This window comes from Hakea prostrata, chromosome 10 (genome assembly GCF_041222555.1).
Source record: "Hakea prostrata isolate BN-2017 chromosome 10, UWA_Hpros_2, whole genome shotgun sequence".
Classification (NCBI taxonomy): Eukaryota; Viridiplantae; Streptophyta; class Magnoliopsida; order Proteales; family Proteaceae; genus Hakea; species Hakea prostrata.
Window position 1 is genome coordinate 6,945,644 of NC_142609.1, and position 22,106 is coordinate 6,967,749.

The 22,106-nt window shown below is 37.9% G+C and overlaps 1 protein-coding gene across 7 annotated transcripts; it reads right to left on the reverse strand.

The window, feature by feature from the left end:
* Positions 1–403: 403 nt before the first annotated feature.
* On the reverse strand, positions 404–21,058 carry LOC149001775 (uncharacterized). 7 transcript variants are annotated; one of them, XM_089136653.1, is made up of 4 exons: positions 20,943–21,058; positions 20,722–20,823; positions 20,512–20,613; positions 404–2,806 (listed from the first exon to the last, which is right to left on the reverse strand). In XM_089136653.1, exon 4 carries the CDS (start codon positions 2,703–2,705, stop codon positions 1,704–1,706), a length of 1,002 nt encoding a protein of 333 aa, XP_088992779.1. In that variant the 5' UTR covers positions 2,706–2,806; positions 20,512–20,613; positions 20,722–20,823; positions 20,943–21,058; the 3' UTR covers positions 404–1,703. The 7 variants fall into 7 exon arrangements, with proteins under 7 accessions (XP_088992779.1, XP_088992780.1, XP_088992781.1 ...); XM_089136654.1 differs by lacking the exon at positions 20,512–20,613 and having other exon boundaries at positions 20,751–20,823; XM_089136655.1 differs by lacking the exon at positions 20,512–20,613 and having other exon boundaries at positions 404–2,757.
* Positions 21,059–22,106: the final 1,048 nt, after the last annotated feature.

Sequence of the window (22,106 nt, forward strand, 5' to 3'; positions counted from 1 at the left end):
TCTTGTACTATTTTGAAGATTAAAATAGTGAAATCCCTCCCGTGGATGTAGCTAATCTCGATTATTTCGGATTAGTGAACCACGGAAAATTCTTGTGTGTTGTTTGCATTTCTTTTTCATTCTTGTGGTGGTTTGTTGTTTATTTGCTTTGTGATTGTCTTTCAACTTATTTGCACAAGATACTTGGTTTATTTTGTTCATTTGGGTGATTTGTTTAATCATCCGATTCGGTGGATTGGGTCTTGTCTTCTACACTACCGAACCAAACTTTCTTTGCAAATGGGCAATGAAGCAATACATGGGTAGTTGGTTCCTTTTGCTGGCCGCATTCCCCACATATAGCTTCTATCTTTACCCCTCTAATGTTAAGACTCATTCCAGCAACAAGAGACTCATTACACACCCTCCACAGAAAATTCTCAACTTTTGGAAGTGTATTACAATTCCACACTTTCTTTCCAAAGCTCTTTTTCCCTCTCTTGCCAACTATGGGTTTTTGATGATCAGGGGTTTTCTTTTTCTTCTGACTCTTTCTGTTGTTGCATCTTAGTTTTGTAAGCCTCCTTGACTAGAAACTTCCTTGCTTTACTCCCTCCCCACACCATAACATCTGTTAATGTGAACAATACAAATTGAATGCTTAGTATGGCCTTTGCTTCTATGCGAGTAAACCATCTAAACATTTCACTACTGTTCCATGTTCTCGTGCCCAAGGTTTAAAGTATCTCACAATAGCATACGATACTAGCCGATAAGTATCCGTATTTGACCCAACCGATACAATACATCTCGATATGTCTCTTTATTGAATTACACTAAAATACATTAACAAAAGCTATAAATACTCGATACAGGATGATACGTCTCTTAAAATCACTTGACCGATACGATACTCGATACCGATACTTTAACCTTGCTCGTGTCATGATATATAAAATTAGCCACCTAAGAGATCCCACAATTATCTTGATTTTTGGGAGTAGACCTTTCTCAATCTGGGTACCTAGTAGTCATTCCAAACATCAATTTGATCCCCAATACCTATCTTCCAGATCAATCCTTTTTTTTCTTTTTTTTTTCTAGAAAAACACCTCCCTCTCTTCAATGATGCCCCTCTAAGCCCATGATGGGCTGTTCCCTATCTTTGTCCCAAGAAATGAGGATTTGGGAAAGCATGTTCTTAAAAAATTTAGCCCACTTTACCTTTGGTTGCAAGATCACCCTTCAAGCCACTTTATATGACAAAGCTTTGTTTTGCATCCACGGATGGTTCAAACCAATTCCCCTTTGCTTTTGTCATTACACAACCTCTACCACAACATTTAGTAAATGGTTGACTTTTTTTTTACACCACAACAAAATAACCTTGCACCCCTTGCCCTCACTTTATTATGTATAGACTAGGGTATTTTGAAATGGGAAATAGCATAGTTTATTGATAGCAATACCACCCCACAGCCTGAAGGAGGACTTCTCTGCTAGTATGATATTAAATAACTTTTTTTGCCTAAAGCTTTATTTGGCTATGGGAGATGTGCAAAGAGTGACCATCTAAATACTAATAAACACATCCTGCATACCCATATACTTTGCCTAAAGCTTTACTTGGTTTTTGGAGGTGGCAGGAGGCTCACACAGAGGACATGGAAGAACCATGAAGTGAACCGATGTCGCAGGTTGAAAACTTGAAGCAGACAAATCTCCTAAACTTCAGCTTGAGCTTGACAGCGTGCTTCCTCATCTGCATTCCTCAAGAACTGATCCCATCCACTCCCTGGGCTTGTATCCAAGTAATCATACGGGACTGCTGTCTTTAGCCCTGGACGAACAGCACATCTGCTCTCTATAATCCTAAATTCAATATAATCCCCCTCTTGCCTAAAGCTGTGCTCCAATTCCTCCCAACTGAATAGCAACGGCAAAGTGAATTCTGCCCAAGGATTAAAATCCATAAGCTTAACCCTCTGATCCCTCGTCACATAAACATCAAATGTGTAATTCTCTGATTCAAATCTTGGCAGCACATAATTGCTAAAAAATTCAGAGATCAGGAGTTCAACCTCATCTTTCTTCTCTTTAAGGACAGGATAGAAAACTGTAACCTCCCGCTGGGAAATACCAATAAGTCGTCGATCCCGAACAAAGCAACGGAATTCCATCTCAGGGAGGAGAGATGGATACCACTTACGTAGTGCAAGAAAGAACGTTATGGGTCTTGAAGATGTCTTATCAGAGCATGAATCATAAGCGTGGCAAAGATCATGAAACAAAGATTCAGAAGATCGTAAAACAAGTGCAATCTCACTGAATGAAGTACAACAGAGTGTCCCTGATGTGGTAATCCAAGCAGCATCCTTTGGCGCACTCCAATTCAGCTTAGGGAAGACAGCTCCACGAAGGGTCTTGATGGATTCCTTGATCTTCAACTCAAGTTCTGGAAAGCAAGGTGCAGGTGGGGATCTTTCTGATTCATCTCCAGACTCTTCTGAGACTTCATAATCCTCCTCTTCTTCTGGATTGTGGATTCTCCGCGGCAGGGCATCATCACCAGAGACAGACTGAGGAAGGATGAAAGGTCCAGATTCCTCGAGAAGGTAACATATAAAGGACTCTGGAAGCTCATGAAATAAGGTTTTGATGGAGACAGATTTGAATTTTGGGTACCATTCATTGATCTGGCACCTATCAACTTCTGCTTGTTTCATATTCTTTATGTGTTTTGTGCCGCAAAGCAAAGGTGTCTTCTTTTACTCCTTGCTTGATAACAAAAAAATTTCAGTGCTTCAGGTTTCTTGTTTTTACCAACCTACATCGATAGTATATCATAAGCATTTCTCACGGAAAAAAATATAGATCATTTAACAATTGAAGAAAAATGCAAATGCTGCAAGCCTAGTTCTGTTCCAACAAATCAACAAATTACAATAACATGAAAGGGCACCTAGCTTGTGTTTGCAGAATTGACAAGAGCTGGCAAACTCAATGTATTTGAACCATTACGGTTACCTATTACATTCAGATTGATCATACAACTAACCCCACAGTAGGGAGGAGCCATTTACCATTTCTTTATATCTTCAAATAAAAATGTCCCATCAAGACCATGGCAAGTGATATAATACTAATGCAATTCAAATAAATGAGAACAAAAATGAACTCAACCAGCCCTTGTTATGACCGAGGATGGATAAATATATGCCTAGTGGGTAATATGGGCCTACCCACCAAGGGGTTTTAGTATTCCTTTAGTTTTATATTATGACGGGCTTATTCTACATGCCCAAATATCAAGATTTGGGTCCTATATGGCATCAAGTACTATTTTGTTATGTCCTAGAATAACTTCCAATTTAAACAGATGCTAATGCAGTTCAAGGAAGTCAGGGAAGTTAATGTTTATGAAAGTTTACATGGTATTGCTCATATGAACAGTTCTGTGGGCCCATTGGTGATATTCAAGGGAAGAACCAGGTCTGTACTAAGTTCAGTTTGGTTCAGGCCAGATCCTAAAGACAATATTCTATCGCAAGTTGTCAAGATGGCAAAAGTAACTGATGCATATCTGCAGAGGAAGAGATCGATCAATTCCGATCTTAGATTTGGTCAAGAAGTTCCAAAAGCAATATCTGCCGGAGAAGGAGAGAGAGGAAAAAAAATAAAAAATAAAATTCAGTTCGTTAGTTGAACCAATATTTAAAGCAGAAGTCTCATTCCAGTCCACTGGGCCAGTTTCCTTGTCAGTTGTGAAAGACCTTAATAATGTAAATAATGCAGAGTTGGTTTGAGTTGGGTCGATTAGTTCAATTAACTTGTGAACCTGGAATCCTATCTAATAAAGCCAGTTAACAGTTCAGAACATGGAGCATCTCCTTGGCAGATTGTTTTCAAATTTTCATCTTATTTTATGTTCTTTATTGTAAGTAGCTAATGGATCACTTTATAAGTCCAGCCATATTCAAAGTTGTCTTAGTCAGTTTCATTGTCAGATTAGGACACTAACACAGACAGGTCGGACATGGTTCCCTTTTAGTTTAGGATTTTATTCCTTTTGGTATTAGTGTATGAGTCTGAGCTAAGGAGTTTTCCTTTTAGGCTATCCAAGAAAAGATTAATTTATCCAGTCTTCTTCTCAAAATTCTCCTAATAAATACCCTTGCTTTACTTACTGTTTGCTCTCCCCTATGATCTAACCTAGAAAGGGTTCGGATCTTGTCAGCAAGGCCAAACCAGGACATCATCATTTAGTATCACGTGACTGCCATAGAGAACAAGATTGAAGCCAAATATGGGACTTCATTATGTTGTCATAAAGCCCAAGGAAAGCTTTCACAGCATGCCATTGACGCCAATCTAAATACAAAATTCTTTAATGCAGTAGGAGGTTCAGGAACAACCTCCCAATAATGATATGGCAGTAGTGACGGAGGACACTATGCCTTATGTTTGGTTCTATAAAAAAAAAAAAAACCAAGGATTAAAGGATGAGGAATTTAAAATATTTACTACCACAAGGGAAGTGGAGGAAGAAGAAGCCAATAAAACATTACGGTAGAGAATACAGGTAAACTCTTAACTCTTGAAGATGATTGCAATGTAATATGCATTGATTCATCATTCAACCATAATACCTTGAAAAAGAAGCTCCTCAGGTAGAAAAAATTGTTTGTAAAGTCCATACATCACAAGAGATTTGTTTGGGATTGGACAGAACTTCTATTCACATGTTGCTACTCCATCTCTACGAAACTCAAGCTTGAGTTTTTTTTCCAGGCTAGTGAGAGCTGATGTAGTTCAAGGAAGTTAAAGTTCATGTAACACTGTTCATGTAAAAAATGGGGTGGGCCAAATAAGTTCAGTTGGTCATGTGAAGACCCTACAATCCTAAATATTCTAGCATAAGTTTCAATAACTCCAATCAGGATGGATGAAGAGCTGCCTCAAGTGACTGAGTGAGTCAACAACTCCACTGCAACCCCCCCCCTGGCGGGGGGTGGAGAGAAGGGGAAAAAAAACTGCCCAAGCTGCAGTACATCCACTGCCCCTGTAGCACGAATGCCATGTACATGAAGCTCAACTAGCTGCATACTTATATCAAACCCATATAGACCTGAATTCATCCCATCCTCTTTTTGTTAAAACCCTAAATCTTTCCCAAAACCTCCCACACCCAAGTTAAACAATGTATATTTCTCATCTTTCTCCATCCAAACCATCCCATAGCTTATCCGGTAATTTTTGGCCATCTCAAAGTGTGTGTACCCAAACCCTCCCATAGCTTATCTTTTTTTATATAATTAATACCTTTATGCTCCTAATTGAATAAAATTCTAATGTGTGAATTGATGTAGATACTCAAAGACGTATACTGTTATTGGACAAATTCCATTCTACATGGGTTCCAATGCATGAGGTCTTTATTCTTTTCTTACTATTCTTATTATACGCCTTGTTTTGATTGTATCGCACTATGTATCATTTGAAAACCCAAGAAATACCCGGCCTTTGATTCAAACCTCATTTCAAATGGAGGAATTCTTATCGATACTGGAACTCATAGGGAAGAAAATGGATTTATGGATGGAATCAAATATGCAGTATTTACAGACAAAGGTATTCGGTTATTGGGGAACAATCAATATACTTCTATTGTCGAATCTATACTATCAATAGGATCAATTATAACAAGTCACACACTCATATTCCGGAAATACGGAAACAAAGGAATTCCGCGATCGAACTACCAAGCGGGTAAGTTTCGCAGGATTGTAATCCCGCAACAGGAATACGAGATGCAACAAAATCAGTTCCATTTTTCGATGATTGGGCGAGCTAATTTTCGCATCACAACCATGGATGAATTGCGAGAGCTAGCTAGGGGTGCTTGGAAATTGTCTCAAGGGGTGATCTTACATTCATTGGGGAAAGGGTTTATCATCTTTCAGTTTCATAGTGAGGCAAATATGTCTGAGGTGTGGCGCAGAGGTTTTTGGAATGTTGAAAAGCAATACATCCGTTTTCAGCGATGGAGGCCTGATTTTAATATCCACTTTCCTCAACCAGCGGGTAAGTTGGTGTGGGTTCGTTTCCCTGATTTACCTCTTGAGTATTGGCATGAGAAAGTGCTTCTTTCTATAGCAAAATTTGTCGGGAGACCTGTTTCTCTTGATAGACGAACTCGTCTTGGTTCTATTGGTCATTATGCTCGAATTTTGGTTGAATTGGAGGTCGATGATGTTCGAGTGAATGAGGTTTAGATTGAGCGCCTTGAACCAGGAACTCTTCGAGTTTTTAGTTTTCTTCAGAAGGTAATTTTTGAGGATGATATTCTGCGGTGCTCATGGTGTAATCGAGAAGGCCACTTGGGTCTTCATTGTAGGTTTGCTTCAAACGATTCTGTGGATGGTTTGCAGGTTCAGCCCTCTATCGTTCCTGCAGAAAACCTCCTAGCTGATAATCCTATTGTGGATGGGATTCCTACTGACGGTGTGAGAGTGCAGACTCCAAGTTCACTCCAACATCAGATTCGTGTGGCTTTAGAGGTGGCGGGTTTGGAGGACTCTATTTCATCCAATGAGGGTGCGGTAAATTCAATTTCAAATTTCAATTCAAATTTCAAATCAACAAGGTTGGTTCCCTCTGATGTGGTGATCGTGTCTAGCGAGAACTCTTCTCTTGATCTTTCTCTCTCTCTAAAAAGTGATCCTTTTCAACTTCAAAAAATTTTAGATAAGGGCAAGAGTTCGATGTTGGTTGGTAATCTTTCAAAAAAACGTGATTACCTCTGTTGGTCCCACGGCTAACCAACTTCCACCTAATTCGGCCAATAAGGATATTGGCTCTTTTGAACGGTTTGAAAAGCTTAATGAGAGGCCTTGTGGGGCCCTACTAAATTCGGTTAGAGTGGAAGACTCTTCTACGGAACAGAATTCGGTTTATGTGGAAGACTTTTCTACACAACAAAATTTGATTAGATAGGAAGAAGCTGCATTGGACGTGAACTCTAATTTGGAGCTTCAAGTGGGGTCATGCGGGGCCCAACAGAATTTGAATAATTTTGAAGCAGCTTCTTTGGCCGTGGACTCTAGTTTTGAAATTCAAAATTCCTTAGATGTGGCAAAGTGTTTTAATTCAATTGGTAAACTTCCTTTGGGGAGTTCACTAGTGGGACCTACAGATAAGCTCGAAAGTGGTTCGGCCAGTCCATTTGAATTTCAAAAAGTGCTTGTTGCAGGTAAGAGTTCTAAGCAAATTGGAAACCCTTCTTTGGGGTGTTCCTTGGTGGGACCTGAAGTTGCAAATATTATTAGAAGTTCGGTCATTGAAGGAACTAGGGAGGATGATTTGGACTGTTGTGTGGCCCATCAGAATTCGGCCAGGTTGGAGAGTTCGGCCAATGATGAAACTTTGCAATTGAAAGTAGTTCTTCCACCTTCGTCTTCGTCTAAATCAGTGCGGGTTGAAGGTTCTCCTCGTCGGAAACCTGGTCGTCTGAAGAAGGCTCATGCAGTGAAGAAAGAAGTAACAAGTAAAAAGGGTTCCATGGCAGAGGAATTCAAGAAGGTAGATGCAGCTTTAGAGAAAGTATCTACAGTGCATCAGAGCCTCCCATTGGGAGAAGATAGTGCTGCTATGTAACTATTGCTATGAAGCTTTTCTTAAAGATCTTGATTTGGATGCATCTAGACGTCCTACATATCGTTTCTGATGGTTTAGTTGTTGTCAATGATGAGTAGGAACCAATGCGGAAGGGTGTATTGGGGGCAATTGTTGTTGCGGGTGAGCAAGGTAAGTACTAATTGCTGTATTTCTTTTCTTTTTCTTCTTTTCGTTATAAAATGACTGTTTTAGCGGGAAAAAAAATAACCCTCCTATAGGAGCTGATTAAAACCCGAACTTTCCCCTTATCAACCCATATAGTTTTGTCAAACCAAATCTTGTTCAGAACCTACCCATGGAAATTTGGTAAAATCCTAACCTTCCCCGGCATCCCATATCCCTTTCCATAATTATTCCTTGTCAAGTTAGGTTAACCCATTGACCTTTGGTGATTATTTGTTGGAAGATTTTGGGCGAACTCTAAATTTTAGGCAATTCTTCCAAGAAATCCAAACGTTCACTTGGTATCAGAGTATAGAACCAGCAAGTCCAAGTACCAACACCTCAGAGCTAGACGGACCATTAACAACCAAAGATAGATGAAGCAATAGTAGCCAAAAACATGTAGGAACCAATAAGAGACTATGATGGCCTCCAAAGATTAATGAGCTAGGAACATATGATGCCATCCATGACCTTTAGGCTTTCTATGAGTGGTTGTATGATCTAGACAAGTGCTTTGATGGGAACTACTTATCAGAGTATCCCAAGATGGGGTTAGCACATAATCAGCTGGTGGGAGGTGAGATATACCTGAGAATAATAGAACCACAAAAGGAGATGAATGAGGTATGAAGGTAATGAGCCTAACACTTGAGAAGAGATGTCAGAAGCTTTAAGCCATCTATTTTACCCACAGGAACATCAAGCTAGGCGATACAAACAACCCTACACTCTCCACCAGAAGTTCGCAAAATCTGAAGGAAGAAACCAGGACTGGTGGTAGAAAGGAGAAAGAAACAGGGGATAATCACATCAGCAGAGTCAGGTTTGAGAACCCACTGTTTGAAGATAATGAAAGGCCCCTTAATCACTCACCACCCAGCACCCACTCTAGAAGAGCTTGTCAGGCAATATTATTTTCATGATTATTATCAAGGGTTACACAACAGCAACAGACTGTCCATAGGAGGGATCCACCACCCACCAATCCTTCTCCAACTTTTTCACAACTTCCTAGGACAGACTACAAAGGGACAAGATACACCAACGACAGCTACTCTAGATACTACATCAATGGTCATCTAGCCAAAGAATGCCCTCCAAGAGGAGGAGACAGAATCTCCCAAATCCACCAACTAGTTCTTTAAGGATAAGTCCTTTGTCTAGCTCTAGAGGCAGCCCTAGAAGATCCCATTGATAAGGTAGCACACTTGGACCATCGTCAACGTCTAAGTGAGATGAAAAAAGAAACGAAACAGCTGTTCATGCCGACTACAGCCATACTCGAAATATTTGATGGTGACCAAAAGGGTAAAACAATAGAAGACAAGGAGGACACCCAAGTACTTGATGGCAAGGGCATGACTATTGACAGAGCTGCCCCCACGGACTTCAAAGTCATGGCCAAATCAGTAACTGATAGGTCACTTAATTGTATTAATATTATATCAAATCCTTTGTATTTTAATGAGACTAATTGGTTGTTTTATTTGGATTTATATTATATGGACAGATTATAGCATTTGGATATCGAATCCATAAAAAGAGTAGTTTAAAACCATATCGCCACATTTTTATATCAAATCAAAGAACCAGCCCAAATTAAGATGGAGGATTTGATTATGTCCAAAGCTAGAGATTTGATTTTGTCCAAATCAGAAGGATTTTCGTGAAATGTCTTAATTCAACAAACAAAGATTTCGTTCTCTCTTGCGATCGAACATCTAAGGAAGAAGCTGAATTGGAAAGTGACTAAATTAAAAACCACTGCATTAGCTAGGAGGAAGATGGAAACTATCAAATGGGCAAGGAGAAAGAAAGGAAACAATTGAATTGGGAAGAATTGCATTGCTAAAGCGAACAATGGAAATGACAAAATTGGAAAGGTTACCGCATTGGCAGGAATCCTCTATAAGAAGTAAGGCATTTTAGAGATTTATCAACACAAGCTACAACAAGAGGAAGCCATAGTTTCTGAGGAAGAAACGACACGATGTTTTCTATTTTCATTTCTTTATTCTTCTTTTCCATTTCTAACTAATTCCATCTTTCAATCAAGATTAATAAAAGTTTGATTTTCGCCAATTGTGAAACTTCGGGTAATTAGTTTTCTTTAATTCTCAGGTATTTATACGTTTTCCATGTTTATATTGTTATTGGATTAATCTTTAGACAAGAGGCCTATTGTTTGATGATTAATACAATACTTAGTCAATTAGAATAATTATTTATTATTCTCATATAAGTGACAAATAACATCCTTGAATGGGTAATCAATGCCCTAGAGAGTTTGCTATGAGAATGTATGTCCTAGTTTAAATAAACAAGGCTTTTCCGGGTTTATTGACTAGGGATTGGGTCTTTCATTTTTTTATGCGATTAATAGACATAACTCAAAGGACAGATCCGAAGGTTATGTTTATTAATTAAGGAATAACTCAAAGGATGGTTCCAAAGGTTATCGATAAAGTAGGGAAAGATTGGTTGTTAGAGGACTGATCCTCAATGACCATAACCAATCTACTCGAAATTAAAGTTTTTGTTTTTAAATCAATGATCAATTGAGAGAATCAATACTGAAATTAAATCTTGACTGAAAGTTTTTATTATTCTGAATTTCTTGTTAACTACTGCATCCGTTTATTTTATTTAGTTTATTGATTCAAAACCCCCCAATTTTTATCAAGGAATAAATCTTCACCAATCTATATGGATTCAACCCTACTCACTGCTATTACAAATTTAGTTGAGAGAAGGATTATCTTTGGCGGATTCGACACCCATCAGTAACACCAGTCAAAGTACACGGCAGAAGCATGGTGGAACAAGGAGACTACAGGGTCATAAGGGCAGACTTCGAGTATGAGAACATCAACTCTAAATACCCCCTAGATACTTTGAGAAGGTCCCCAGACTTGAAGATTACATCCCTCGTCCTATAACTTTGACAGAGTTCTGTCTTGGGGCACAAAATGTGAGGACGAGTTCACACTAAAGCATTCCAGAGAATCAAACTAGGAGCATTTGATCAGCAAATTCATCAGGGGATGGATGCTTTCAAAAAGGGGAGAATTGATGGGAACAAAGGCGCCCTTCCTGACTGAAACCCTGGTGTGGGCCCCAAGGCTCCACCCAGGTGGAGAAACAAAGGGCTGGCCAAACCCCTAAAACGGGCAATTTGGTCATTCTCTAGCTTAATTAGCTGCTGATTCTTATTTTCAGAAGTTTGTTTTAATTTTCTGAGTCCAATCCTATTTAGAAGTCTCAGTTTGAATTAGAGTTCTAGTGTCATAAGAAGTCTCTCTTTTGAGTAGGACTCTATAGATAATTAGGTCTTTTATTTCAAGATAAGCTCTTTATTATATGTTGCTGTTCTTTATTTGTCTATCCTAACTTACAAAGGAAACCCTAGTAGAGTTGGTTTCTAATTCCTAGTTGAGTAAAGTTAGTTTCCTTATTGGAATCCAAGTTTTTTCCTTCCACTTGTAAGGCTATACTTACTTCAAAAAGAGAGAGAAACATTTAATTACCTTCAAAAGTAGACATCATAGAAGCCAAATAGATTGCTTCCTAACTAGAAGGACTGATAGAATTTTGTGCAAGGATAGCAAGGTGATACCAGAGGAAAGCTTAACTACACAACATAGACTTGTGGTCTTGGATATGTGTCTAACCCCAGAAACTAATAAAATGTGCAAGGTTAACTATCCAAGGATAAGATGGTGGAATTTGAAAGGAGAGTGCTTGAAATCCTTCATTAATGTAGTCAAACAGCGAAAGTGGGATTTTGAGGGGGACACTAATGCGATGTAGAATGAAAAGGCTATGTGTATCAACAAAGTGGCTAAAGATATTCTAGGTGAATCAACACTCCATTCTTATAGAGAGACTTGGTGGTGGGATAGTGAGGTTCAAGCTGCCATTAGGAATAAGAAAGCGAGTTTTAAGACATGGCAAATAACTAAGGATGTTGAGGATCTTCAAAGGTATAGGTTGGTTAGAAATGAAGCTAAGAAAATTGCGGGAAATGCAAGGGAGAAGTATGATGAGTTATATAATAAGTTGGGCAGGAAAGAAGGGGAAATCTATTTATAAGATAGCTAAAATAAGGGATCGAAGAGTAAAGATCTTGACCACGTTAGATGTATTAAAAATGGAGATGGTAAAGTACTAGTATGTGATGAGGACATTAAGAAAAGATGGGAAATCTATTTCTCTATTTTACTAGACGAGCATGCTTCAAGTACTTGTGATTTGGATAATTACACCAGTCACCAAGGCACCAATTTTCAAACATATATGTGGATAATTTCGATGTCCGAAGTAAAATAAACACTAAGGAGGATGAAACTAGGCAAGACACAAGGTCCTGATGAAATCCCAATAGAAGTATGGAAGAGCCTAGAACCCGTGGGCCAGTTTGGTTGACTAAGTTTTTTAATAAGATTATGAGCACAAGGCAAATGCCAAATGAATGGAGGAGAAGCATTGTGGTTCCAATTTACAAAAATAAAGGTGATATTCAAAGTTGTAATAACTATAGGGGCATTAAGCCGATGAGCCATACTATGAAATTATGGGAGAGAATAATTGAAACCTGTTTGAGACACTTAACCACAATTATGGAGAACCAATTTGGGTTTATGCCCGGAAGATCTATAACAAAAGCTATTTACCTAATTAGGAGACTTATGGAAAGGTATAGAGCGTGTAGGAAAGACCTTCATATGATATTTATTGCCTTAGAAAATGCTTATGATAGAGTTCCTAAAGCATTAATTTGGCAAGTACTAAAGAAAAGAAGTGTTGCAAGTAAATATGTAGACATAGTTAAGGATATGTATGATGATTCAGTGACAAGTGCAAGAATAGTGGGGGGACAAAGTAATGAATTCCTAATTATAGTTAGGCTACATCAAGGATCAACTTTAAGCCCATATCTATTTGCACTTGTAATGAATGAATTAACCAAAGACATTCAAGACGAAGTCCCTTGGTGTACGCTTTTTGCTGATGATATTGTGTTGATATATGAATCTCAAGTGGGGATTAATACCAAGTTAGAATCATGGAGAGCAGCTTTGGAATCAAAAGGCTTTAAATTAAGTAGAAAGAAGACAGAATATCTAGTCTTGTAATTTAGTCATAATCGGGTAGACGATGAAGTAGTGAAACTTAATGATAAGGAGATTCCTCAGAGGGAATGTTTTAGGTACCTTGGTATAATCATAAATAAAATAGGGAAGCATAGAGTGAGACTGAAAAGTGAAAAGATAGACTAGACCAATATAGTTGCTTGTAGAGGATATCTAGCCTTATGCCAAGAGACTAAAAAGGGAATCTTCAAGTGAGAACCTCTAAGACTGAGATTGCTGCCACTTATGTCGTCTAGACTAAGGGTTTCTTTTCTAGAGGTAGAGCTTAGGTCTAGAGTTAATAAAGAAAAAGGAAAAAAAAGAAAAGTCTGAAGTGGGTATCAAGAAGTAATGAAAGTAATTTCATGCTAAGGTACTTTAGTGAAGTAATGGATGTATGATTTATTTGGTTGGCTTACATGGTTGTCTATATCGCTTATTGAGCTCGCAAAGCTTATCATTATTTATGTTGATAGGTCCCCAAATGCATAGGAAGGCAAAGGATGCTGCTACCCAAGAATATAGTTGAAGAGGAGGATGGGAACTACTTTTTCGTAATTGATGTTGTATTAAACTGAATTATGTGAAATTTGTATATTTTTTTCCAGGTAGTTTATATGTAACTACATACTTCTATAAAAGGCTTACATTTGTGCAAATCAAGACTGTGAACTGTATATGAAAGTAGGAGTTTAATGTTGAACAGGTTAGTTAGTTTGGTCCTGTGCTATGCTTATTCAACATAGATTATTTGTGGCTCTTTAACAAGTCGATATGGAAAGGAACTGTCATGTGCCCCAGTTGGATTCTTGTACAATTGACCCCAACAAATATTTAGAACTGGGGCCATGACACCCTAATCCTTCCCTAAACCTCCCACAGCCAAGTTAAAACAATACATTTCTTATCTTTCTTCATCCAGGCCATCCCATTGGTTATCCAATAATTTTCAGCCATCTCAAAGTGTACCCAAACCCTCGCAAAGGTTATCCAATAATTATCAACCCATTTAGTTTTGTTAAACCAAATCTTGTTCAAATCCTACCCATAGGAATATGGTAAAATCCTAAACTTCCCTAGCAACCTATATCGCTTTCCATAATTATTCCTGGTTACCTTAGATCATAGAAAAAATTCAAGAGAAACTCAAGTTTCGACCAGGTGAAAATGGGAAACCAAGGTGGGAAATTGGGAAATTTCACGGAAACTTAGGACTTTTTCGTGCAAGTTTCGACATCAAGTTTCGATAGGTTTTAAGGAGTATTTTAGGGTGAGACTCTGCATTTAAGCCACTTAAAGTATAAAGAAAAAATTAGCACATGCATTTGGTAAAAAAATCAATGTAGATATGTTATTCAATGTACGTAACATCAATGTAGAGTTGTCTGAAAAGTACACTATAAACTAAACTACTTAAATACATAACATTCAATATATAACTTTTAAGTACAAGACATCAAATACAAATTAACCAACAATAAAAGGAAAGTACAACTCAGTGCCAAAAGAAGTGCCTCGGTAGATCCATCCATTCAGCTTAGTACTGTGCTTGTAACATCCTCTCCTCTAACCAACGACATAGACATCCCATGACATTTTATGCCTATGGTTGTCAAGGTAATCGACAACTTGCACTTTTATAAGTCTGGTCATCAACATGCCTAAGATAACCAGTCTGAGGGAATATGCAATTTGAATAGGGAAGTCCTGATAGAGGGGATACTTGTTGTGGTATTTGGGGAAACATAAAATAAACAAAAGATCGAAAATTTGGGAAAACTATGAAACTTGCAGGAAAAAATTCTCAGGTTTCCACAAAATTTTCCATGTTCCCTAAGAAATTTGGCAATTTTTTTCTCATGAACCAGCTGGTCCAAGGGGGTTAAACCAGGTTTCGACGAATTTTCAACGGTTTCAATTGAAACTTGGGACTTTTTTTTATCACCCAAAGTTTCGTTTAAGGTTCGGGTTCCATAAATGCATGTTTTGATCGAATTTTGTATAGTGCTTTAGATTAACCCCTTAACCTTTGGAGAGTATTTGTGGGAAGATTCTAAGCGAACCCTAAATTTTAGGCAATTCTTCCAAGAAACCCTAACCCTAAAATTGGGTTTACATCACCATGTATATATTTTGGCCAAATGGAAATTGTCCCTTATTAAGCATACAACCTTCTACGCAGGACAAGAATTATGATAGTTGGTCCAAGGACAATGTTATTATTATGATTTGGTTGTGGAATAGTGAACCTAGTATTGTGGCCAATGTCATGTTTCAATCTATTGCTAAGGGAATTTAGGATGACTTAAGAAAAGACATTCCCATAGAAAAATATATATGTCATGTCTACAACATCTATGAGGAACTTCCAGATCTATTAACCTGGGAAGTCCTTGCAAGATTTAAGCCCATATCTATTTGCACTGGCAACGGATGAATTAACCAAAGACATTCAAGATGAGGTCCCCTGGTGTATGCTTTTTGCAGATGATATTGTGTTGATTGATGAGACCCAAGTGGGGTTTAATACCAAATTAGAATCATGGAGAGTAGCTTTAGAATCAAAAGGCTTTAAACTTAGTAGATCGAAGACAGAATATCTAGTTTGTAACTTTAGTCATTATCGAGCAGATGATGAGGTGGTGATACTTGACGATAAAGAGATTCCTCAGAGTGATTGTTTTAGGTACTTAGGTTCAATCATAAGTAAAAGAGGTGATTTAGAGGATGAGGTTTCCCAAAGAATTAAAATAGGTTGGATGAAGTGGAAAGGCGCGTCCGGGGTCTTATGTGATCAGCGTATTCCATTAAAGCTTAAAGGAAAATTTTATAGGACTGTTGTTCAACCAGCTATGATGTACAGTGCAGAGTGTTGGCTGTTAAAAAAGAATCATATAGATAAACTAAGTGTAGTAGAAATGAGGATGCTAAGATGGATGAGTGGCAAAACTAGGATGGATAAGATAAGAAATGATCATATTAGAGTTGGTCTGGGAGTTGCTCCTATAAGTGATAAGCTTCGAGAAAGTCGTTTGAGGTGGCACGGCCACGTTCAACGAAGACCTATAAATGCCCCTGTACAGAGAAGTGATATAATCCATATTAAAGGAACTAGAAGAGCTAGGGGTAGACCTAAGATAACCTTAGGAGAAGTGGTGAGAAAGGATATGTATAGCTTAGGCCTTGTATCTAGCATGGCCTCAAATAGAACTGATTGGAGGGCAAGAATCCATGTAGCCGACCCCATTTAGTTGGGACAAGGCTTATTGTTGTTGTTGTTGTTTTAAAGGAATGATGGAAGAGTTAAATACGTTCCAGCCCCTAACTATAGATAATGAGAGACTTAAAATCCAGTGTGATGAGTTTTTTTGACTTTGTCTATATGTTTCTTGTTTGCCTAGATCCTAAACTCAAACAAATAAAAGGACATTTGTTGGTGGGAGGAAGCATGCCTACTCTTAGTGAAGTCTTCTCTCGTTTCCAGTGTATTGTCTCCTCTAGTGATTATACTCCATCAGCTACATCCAAGTGAGGAAATCTAGCTTTCGCTACCTTCCTTGGCCATGGCCATGGTTGTGGTTGTGGTTGTGGTTGTGGTTGTGATTCAAGGGAAGACAATTCATCTGGTGGCCTTGGTGGTCAGCATATAGATCGTGCTTCCTGTCAATGTACTTTTTGTGGCTGGAAATTTAGTGGATACTTGCTAGGCTAAACATGGCAACCTAGAATGGGCTCATCAATTAGTGCATCATGTGGTGTCTGACAATGGTTCTAATATTGTTTATCCTACCGATACTGCACCCATTAAAACTTCAAGAGATCAATCCAAGAGTACACATGATGATGTGAGCTTGCTTAGGCGCTGCTTCCAGAACATTTAGGCATTTGCTTCCAGTTCCCATTGGGCTTCTACATCCCTGCCACAATATCTCATGCAAGTACTACATTCTCGTCAAAAATCTGAAAATAAAGGGTATTATTGTCAGTAAGGAATTATTTGTAATAGTCCCACATCAGGAATTTTCTTTATTATTGTACTCTTCTATTATTATAAATAAAGACTGATTGTGTCTCTCTAACACAAGTCAGAAGTTCTTAAACCATTCAACCTGGTAGTAAAGCCATATGATCTAATGATTGTTAACGTTTCCTTCTCCCATAATCAAGCCACATTTGCCTCATAATTGCCATCATAATCCTTGCTCTTTCTCCCACTCTACTAAAGTGGCACTATGTAGGCATCAGGCATAGGTTCACTATTCACAGGCTATAGTTATTTTTGCTTATCAATGACTATTAAGAGGTAATCATCTGGCATAGAAGTTCTTATGAGATTATGCACACAAGAAGTTATAACAATGTTAACTTGCATCTGGTATGGATACTTAGGCTTGTTATGTAAAATATTAAATTGATACTTCTCGTAATGATGAATATCTATGATTAAATAACTCGATCTCATTTTGAGGAGTTCGACCCCATACTTCATTAAGATGATAGTATACACCTCGAAAAAGGGTTACTGAGAAGAAGAATAACATAAATGGACATATATCAAAAAGCGAGATGAATACTAGATAAGTAAGAAGAACCAAATAACTTCAGATCAACATTAACATTGGACTCAATATTTTGGTCAATGTAGGTGTTAAAGGTCCTTATTAAAGGGTGGAGGTACTTGTGTAGCACCACCCATTAGAAGACTATAGAAGGATAAAAACAACCACAATATGCTATACCTAAACAAAAATTGATAGCCAAGTGACCTGATATAGAAGACTTTATAGCAGTGGTAAAGGAAATATTCAGGTGCACCTTCAGTCTTCAAACAACAATCATGGTGGGAGATCTCGCGAGATATCTCGCTATTTTGAGATAGCGAGATGAGAGGAGAGAGGAGATCTCGCCACATCTCGCCAAGATCTCGCCATATCTCGCCGAGATCTCGCCTCTCTCTCGCTGCAACCATCAAAACTTGCTAGAAATTTGATTTTTGGACGGAATTTGTTGGAGAATCAACTTCTAAACATCTTTAAGACATCTACAACATCAAACTATCATCATTCAAATTTATTTCAACTAGATCTTCAACACAGGTAAGATTTTCCCCCAAATTTGAATTTTTTTCAAATAGAATGTTTTACAATGTTAGTGTGAGTCTAGTGTAAATATATGTTGATCCACAAGCTTTGATCTACACTTTCATGAAAACCAATTTAATATGACATTTAAACCGATATGTGACATACTACAGTGATGAGTTGAGTTGGGAGTCATATGTGGCCACCGTTCAAAATTAATTGATGCAGAATGCTGAGTGATACTCTTGTTGTCTTGTAGTCTTGTAATCTTATTACTCACATACTCTTGTGATTGTGAACTTATGAATTATGATTTATGACTAATTAGAAGTCTATAACTTCTTATGGTTGTAAAATTTTGAAGACATTTAAGTTCTTTGATAGTTTGATGTGTAATGTATTTGATACTTTATAGTTGATAACATGAATTACTTGATATCTCTACATTACATGTTGTCTAACCTTGCATTTCACAACATTTTGGTTTTACACATAGGGTCGACTTAGAAAACATACTTAGGGTTATTTTCTCACAAATCTAAGGCCACCAATGTGTTCAAAAGGCCTTAAATAGGCTAAATACCAAATTTCAGCCCAACCGGGCCCTAAAACCCACCGAGATGGGCCATCGAGATTACGCCAAAAGTTTGGTAGATCTTGACCGAGATCTCGCTATTTTGGAGTGGCGAGATCTCACTCGAGAGCGAGATCTCCCACCATGACAACAATCACAATGGCAATAGAAGTCTCACATGCAGCAAGAAAAATGTTGGAAAGAAACTGAAAGTTAAGAAAGGGAAAAGAAGGAAAAGTGGTCTGATTTGGCCACAAGACCTGCAGCAGGTTTGAACATTTTGTTTGCACTTGATTCACTAGGGCTATGCTTCATGGAGAGAAACAAATGTTTGAATGTTCAAAATGATGGGCTTGGTTCCCCTTTCACATCCATTCATAGAAGTAAAAGCTTGTACAAGAAGAATATAAAGCTAAGCTACAGAGTGGCTTCACCACTCTGAAAAATCAAAAACTTACTTGAAGATCTCGTTGCTGATAGACAAGCACCTAAAAACTAATATGAAAACTGAAAATATGATAAAATACTAAATAGATATCCTTCATATGTGGCAGCAACATAGGCCCTAGAATCTGCCAAAATAACCCTTACAAAGCTGCAGATCAGTGGCTGCATACGGGGCAAAATGCTTGAAGATTGGCTCTAAACAGAGTAAATCATACAACAAATTTTGATGGCAAGTTTAGCTGAAGAAGGCAGTTAATTGTTAAACATCTTTTTGACAAAAGCAGCCTTCTAAGCAGACATTTTGTAACTTGTAAACAAATGGGAAGAAGCGCCAGATATTCAGCACCTTACTTAATTGCAGTACAAATCTTAACATAACGGAAAGTGGAGGTAGAACATAAGTTCCTAGCTCAGATTGAAGATGACTAGGTACATAAACCAAAAAGGAAAGAATCATCTATAGACAAAGGCTTAACATAGAGAGAGAGAGAGAGAGAGAGAGAGAGAGAGAGAGAGGGAGAATTTGAATTAGGAAGAACATAAATAAGTAGAGAATGAAATGTTAGAAGAGAGGGTGGTGAAAATTAAACTCATAGGAAGGACAGCAAGATGGATTCAAAACCAACAAGGATGGAAGATCTAGAATCACCTCAACTTGAAGACAAGGAAGACATATTAACTAGGAGTTAGTTTCAGAGATTAATCAGCAGCTCCAAAACACAATGAGAAAAGCCCCAGAAGATGTAAATAAGAATAAGAACCTTGGCCAATTGTATCTAGTTGAGAATTGAGATACAATAAGCTGGCCGTTAGAATCAACAGACCCCAAATTAATGCAGCCGCAACCTATAGAAATTGCATCAAAGTGGGAAAAAATTCCAATCATGAAAGATTCAACAATCCAAAGAGCAGACTATAGAACATTCACAGGGTCCATCCAAGACAGAACCATCTATTATCCAGTCCAAACAATACAACAAACAGCCAAGTTATAATTATAGCAAATTCATTCTTAGAAGATAGCAATTATGCAGTTCCAATATGCATCTATCCTATGCTTTCTTTCTCCCAATAAGTAGACAAGATTCTAACATGAGGACGAATGGATGAAGAACCACAAGCTGATAGCTAGAAGAACAAGATATATAAGTCACAATGCTACATAAAAGTACCCTGTAGGAACTCCCTGGTTAATTAGATTTCCTGATAAGTGATCGATTAGATAATTTAACAGGATATTCTCAGCAATCAAAGTCTATTTAACCATCCGCCTAATAAAAAAAATCTGAGCAGCATAACTCTCCAACACCTAGTCAGGAAATTTTTGGGATGGCAAGAAGTTCAAACTGAGGTAGAATTTTCAGTTGCCAGAATAACAACAGTCTATTACAAAAGCAAAAAAATGTGTTTTCTTTTACACAGAATGATAGAACACATATGGCGAAACTGCACTTACAAAAACCACAGGAAAAAGAGGATCCTCTGCAGCTGCCAATGATGTATCACCAATATTGGGCAGAAAATGGTTCCGCTTTTTAATCTAAAATCCAATACTCGACTGGCGGGTGGGATTTCCAGTTGAATTTAGTTCAACCAAGCACAATTAGCATGAACAACCAACATCAACAAACAACAGAAGCCAAAGAGAAGAAAACCAAACTCAAACCTTAAGTTTCAGAAGCACTGAGATTTTACGTTGAATAACTTGATTTGAAATTCCTAATCCGGTTGAAGAATCCCACTGCTGGATTATTAGAAACAGACGCAACTGAAAAATTTCAAAGCAGAGAAAGGGAGGGTAACAAATATACATAAGAAAAACTACAGGCAAGAAGGAATGTTAAACGGAATTCAATGGCAACCGTGAAGATCGAGAGAGGGGAGAACCTCAGAGTATGTTCGGTTTCAACTGTGGTTGAGAGCCTGATCCAGATACAGAGAGAGGGGAGTTGGGAAGAACCTGAGCGCCATCGAGAGAAAGGGAAGAAGCTGATGATCGCGAGTCACGGAGAAGAACCAAGGAGACTCGGTACGGTTTATTTAATACAAATACCAAATTGTTTTTTATTTTTTGGTAAAACGGTAGGTACCAACTTTGAATACAAAAAATCAGAACCATACCAAATTTACACGGTACAGTAGTACAATTTCAGTAGTTGTAAAAACAGTTTGATACGGTTTCGGTATTAAATCGGTACAGAAAAATGATTTAAATACGATATTTAATGCGGTACACTTTTGATACAAGCAAACCCATACCACTTTTGTTATTAGTTCATTAAAATTCTAATATGTCTTTAGCTTCTCGACTTCAAAATGTGTCTTTTCTTCATGTTAGAAGTGAGTGTAATGCAGTAGCTGACTTCCTTGCTGGTAAGGCTGTGTCCGTAGCGTGCCGGACTCTTTGGCCTCTTGTTGATCCTTGGTTTCTCGATTTCTGTAATCTTGATGCCTTGCGTGGGTCACACGTTAATATATAGACCATTTTCTACTCAAAAAAAAAAAAATTCAATCAAACATTAGATAGAATTTGATATTAGTAAAGGCAAAGCAAATAAATCTAATTAATAGAGATAACACAAATAAATCTAAGAAGAGGAGTGAAAGATGAAATGAAAAATTAGGCTACGTTTGTTTGCAAAGGTGGGGTGGAAAAAAAGGGTGGAAAAAAAAACATGTGGGTCCCATGTGTAGTGGAGTGAGGGAGAAGGAAAGAAAATGAAAGAGTTTTGTGGAAAAGTGATAGGGGTGGGTCCCACTTTTTACTTTTCCCAGCTTTCCCACAAAGTCCCACCAAATATGTGGGGTTTTAAAATGGCATGGGGTGAGAAAGTTAGGTTGGGTTGCCACATCAACAGACAAGTACCAAACAATGTACCATTTTGGGATTTAAAGGAAAAGTAAGAAATCTACATTTTTTTCAAGAATTTTCCCACCCCACCTTTATTCCAGCAAACAAACGCAGCCTTAAAATAGGGAATTACGGATAGGGTAAAAAGGTGTTTTAATTGTAAAATTACATTTACATCTTTTAATTTTGTACGGTACCAA

Bases quoted from the DNA above. Each gene is read 5' to 3' on its own strand.
- LOC149001775 (XM_089136657.1), bottom strand. From the start codon at position 2,705: ATGAAACAAGCAGAAGTTGATAGGTGCCAGATCAATGAATGGTACCCA.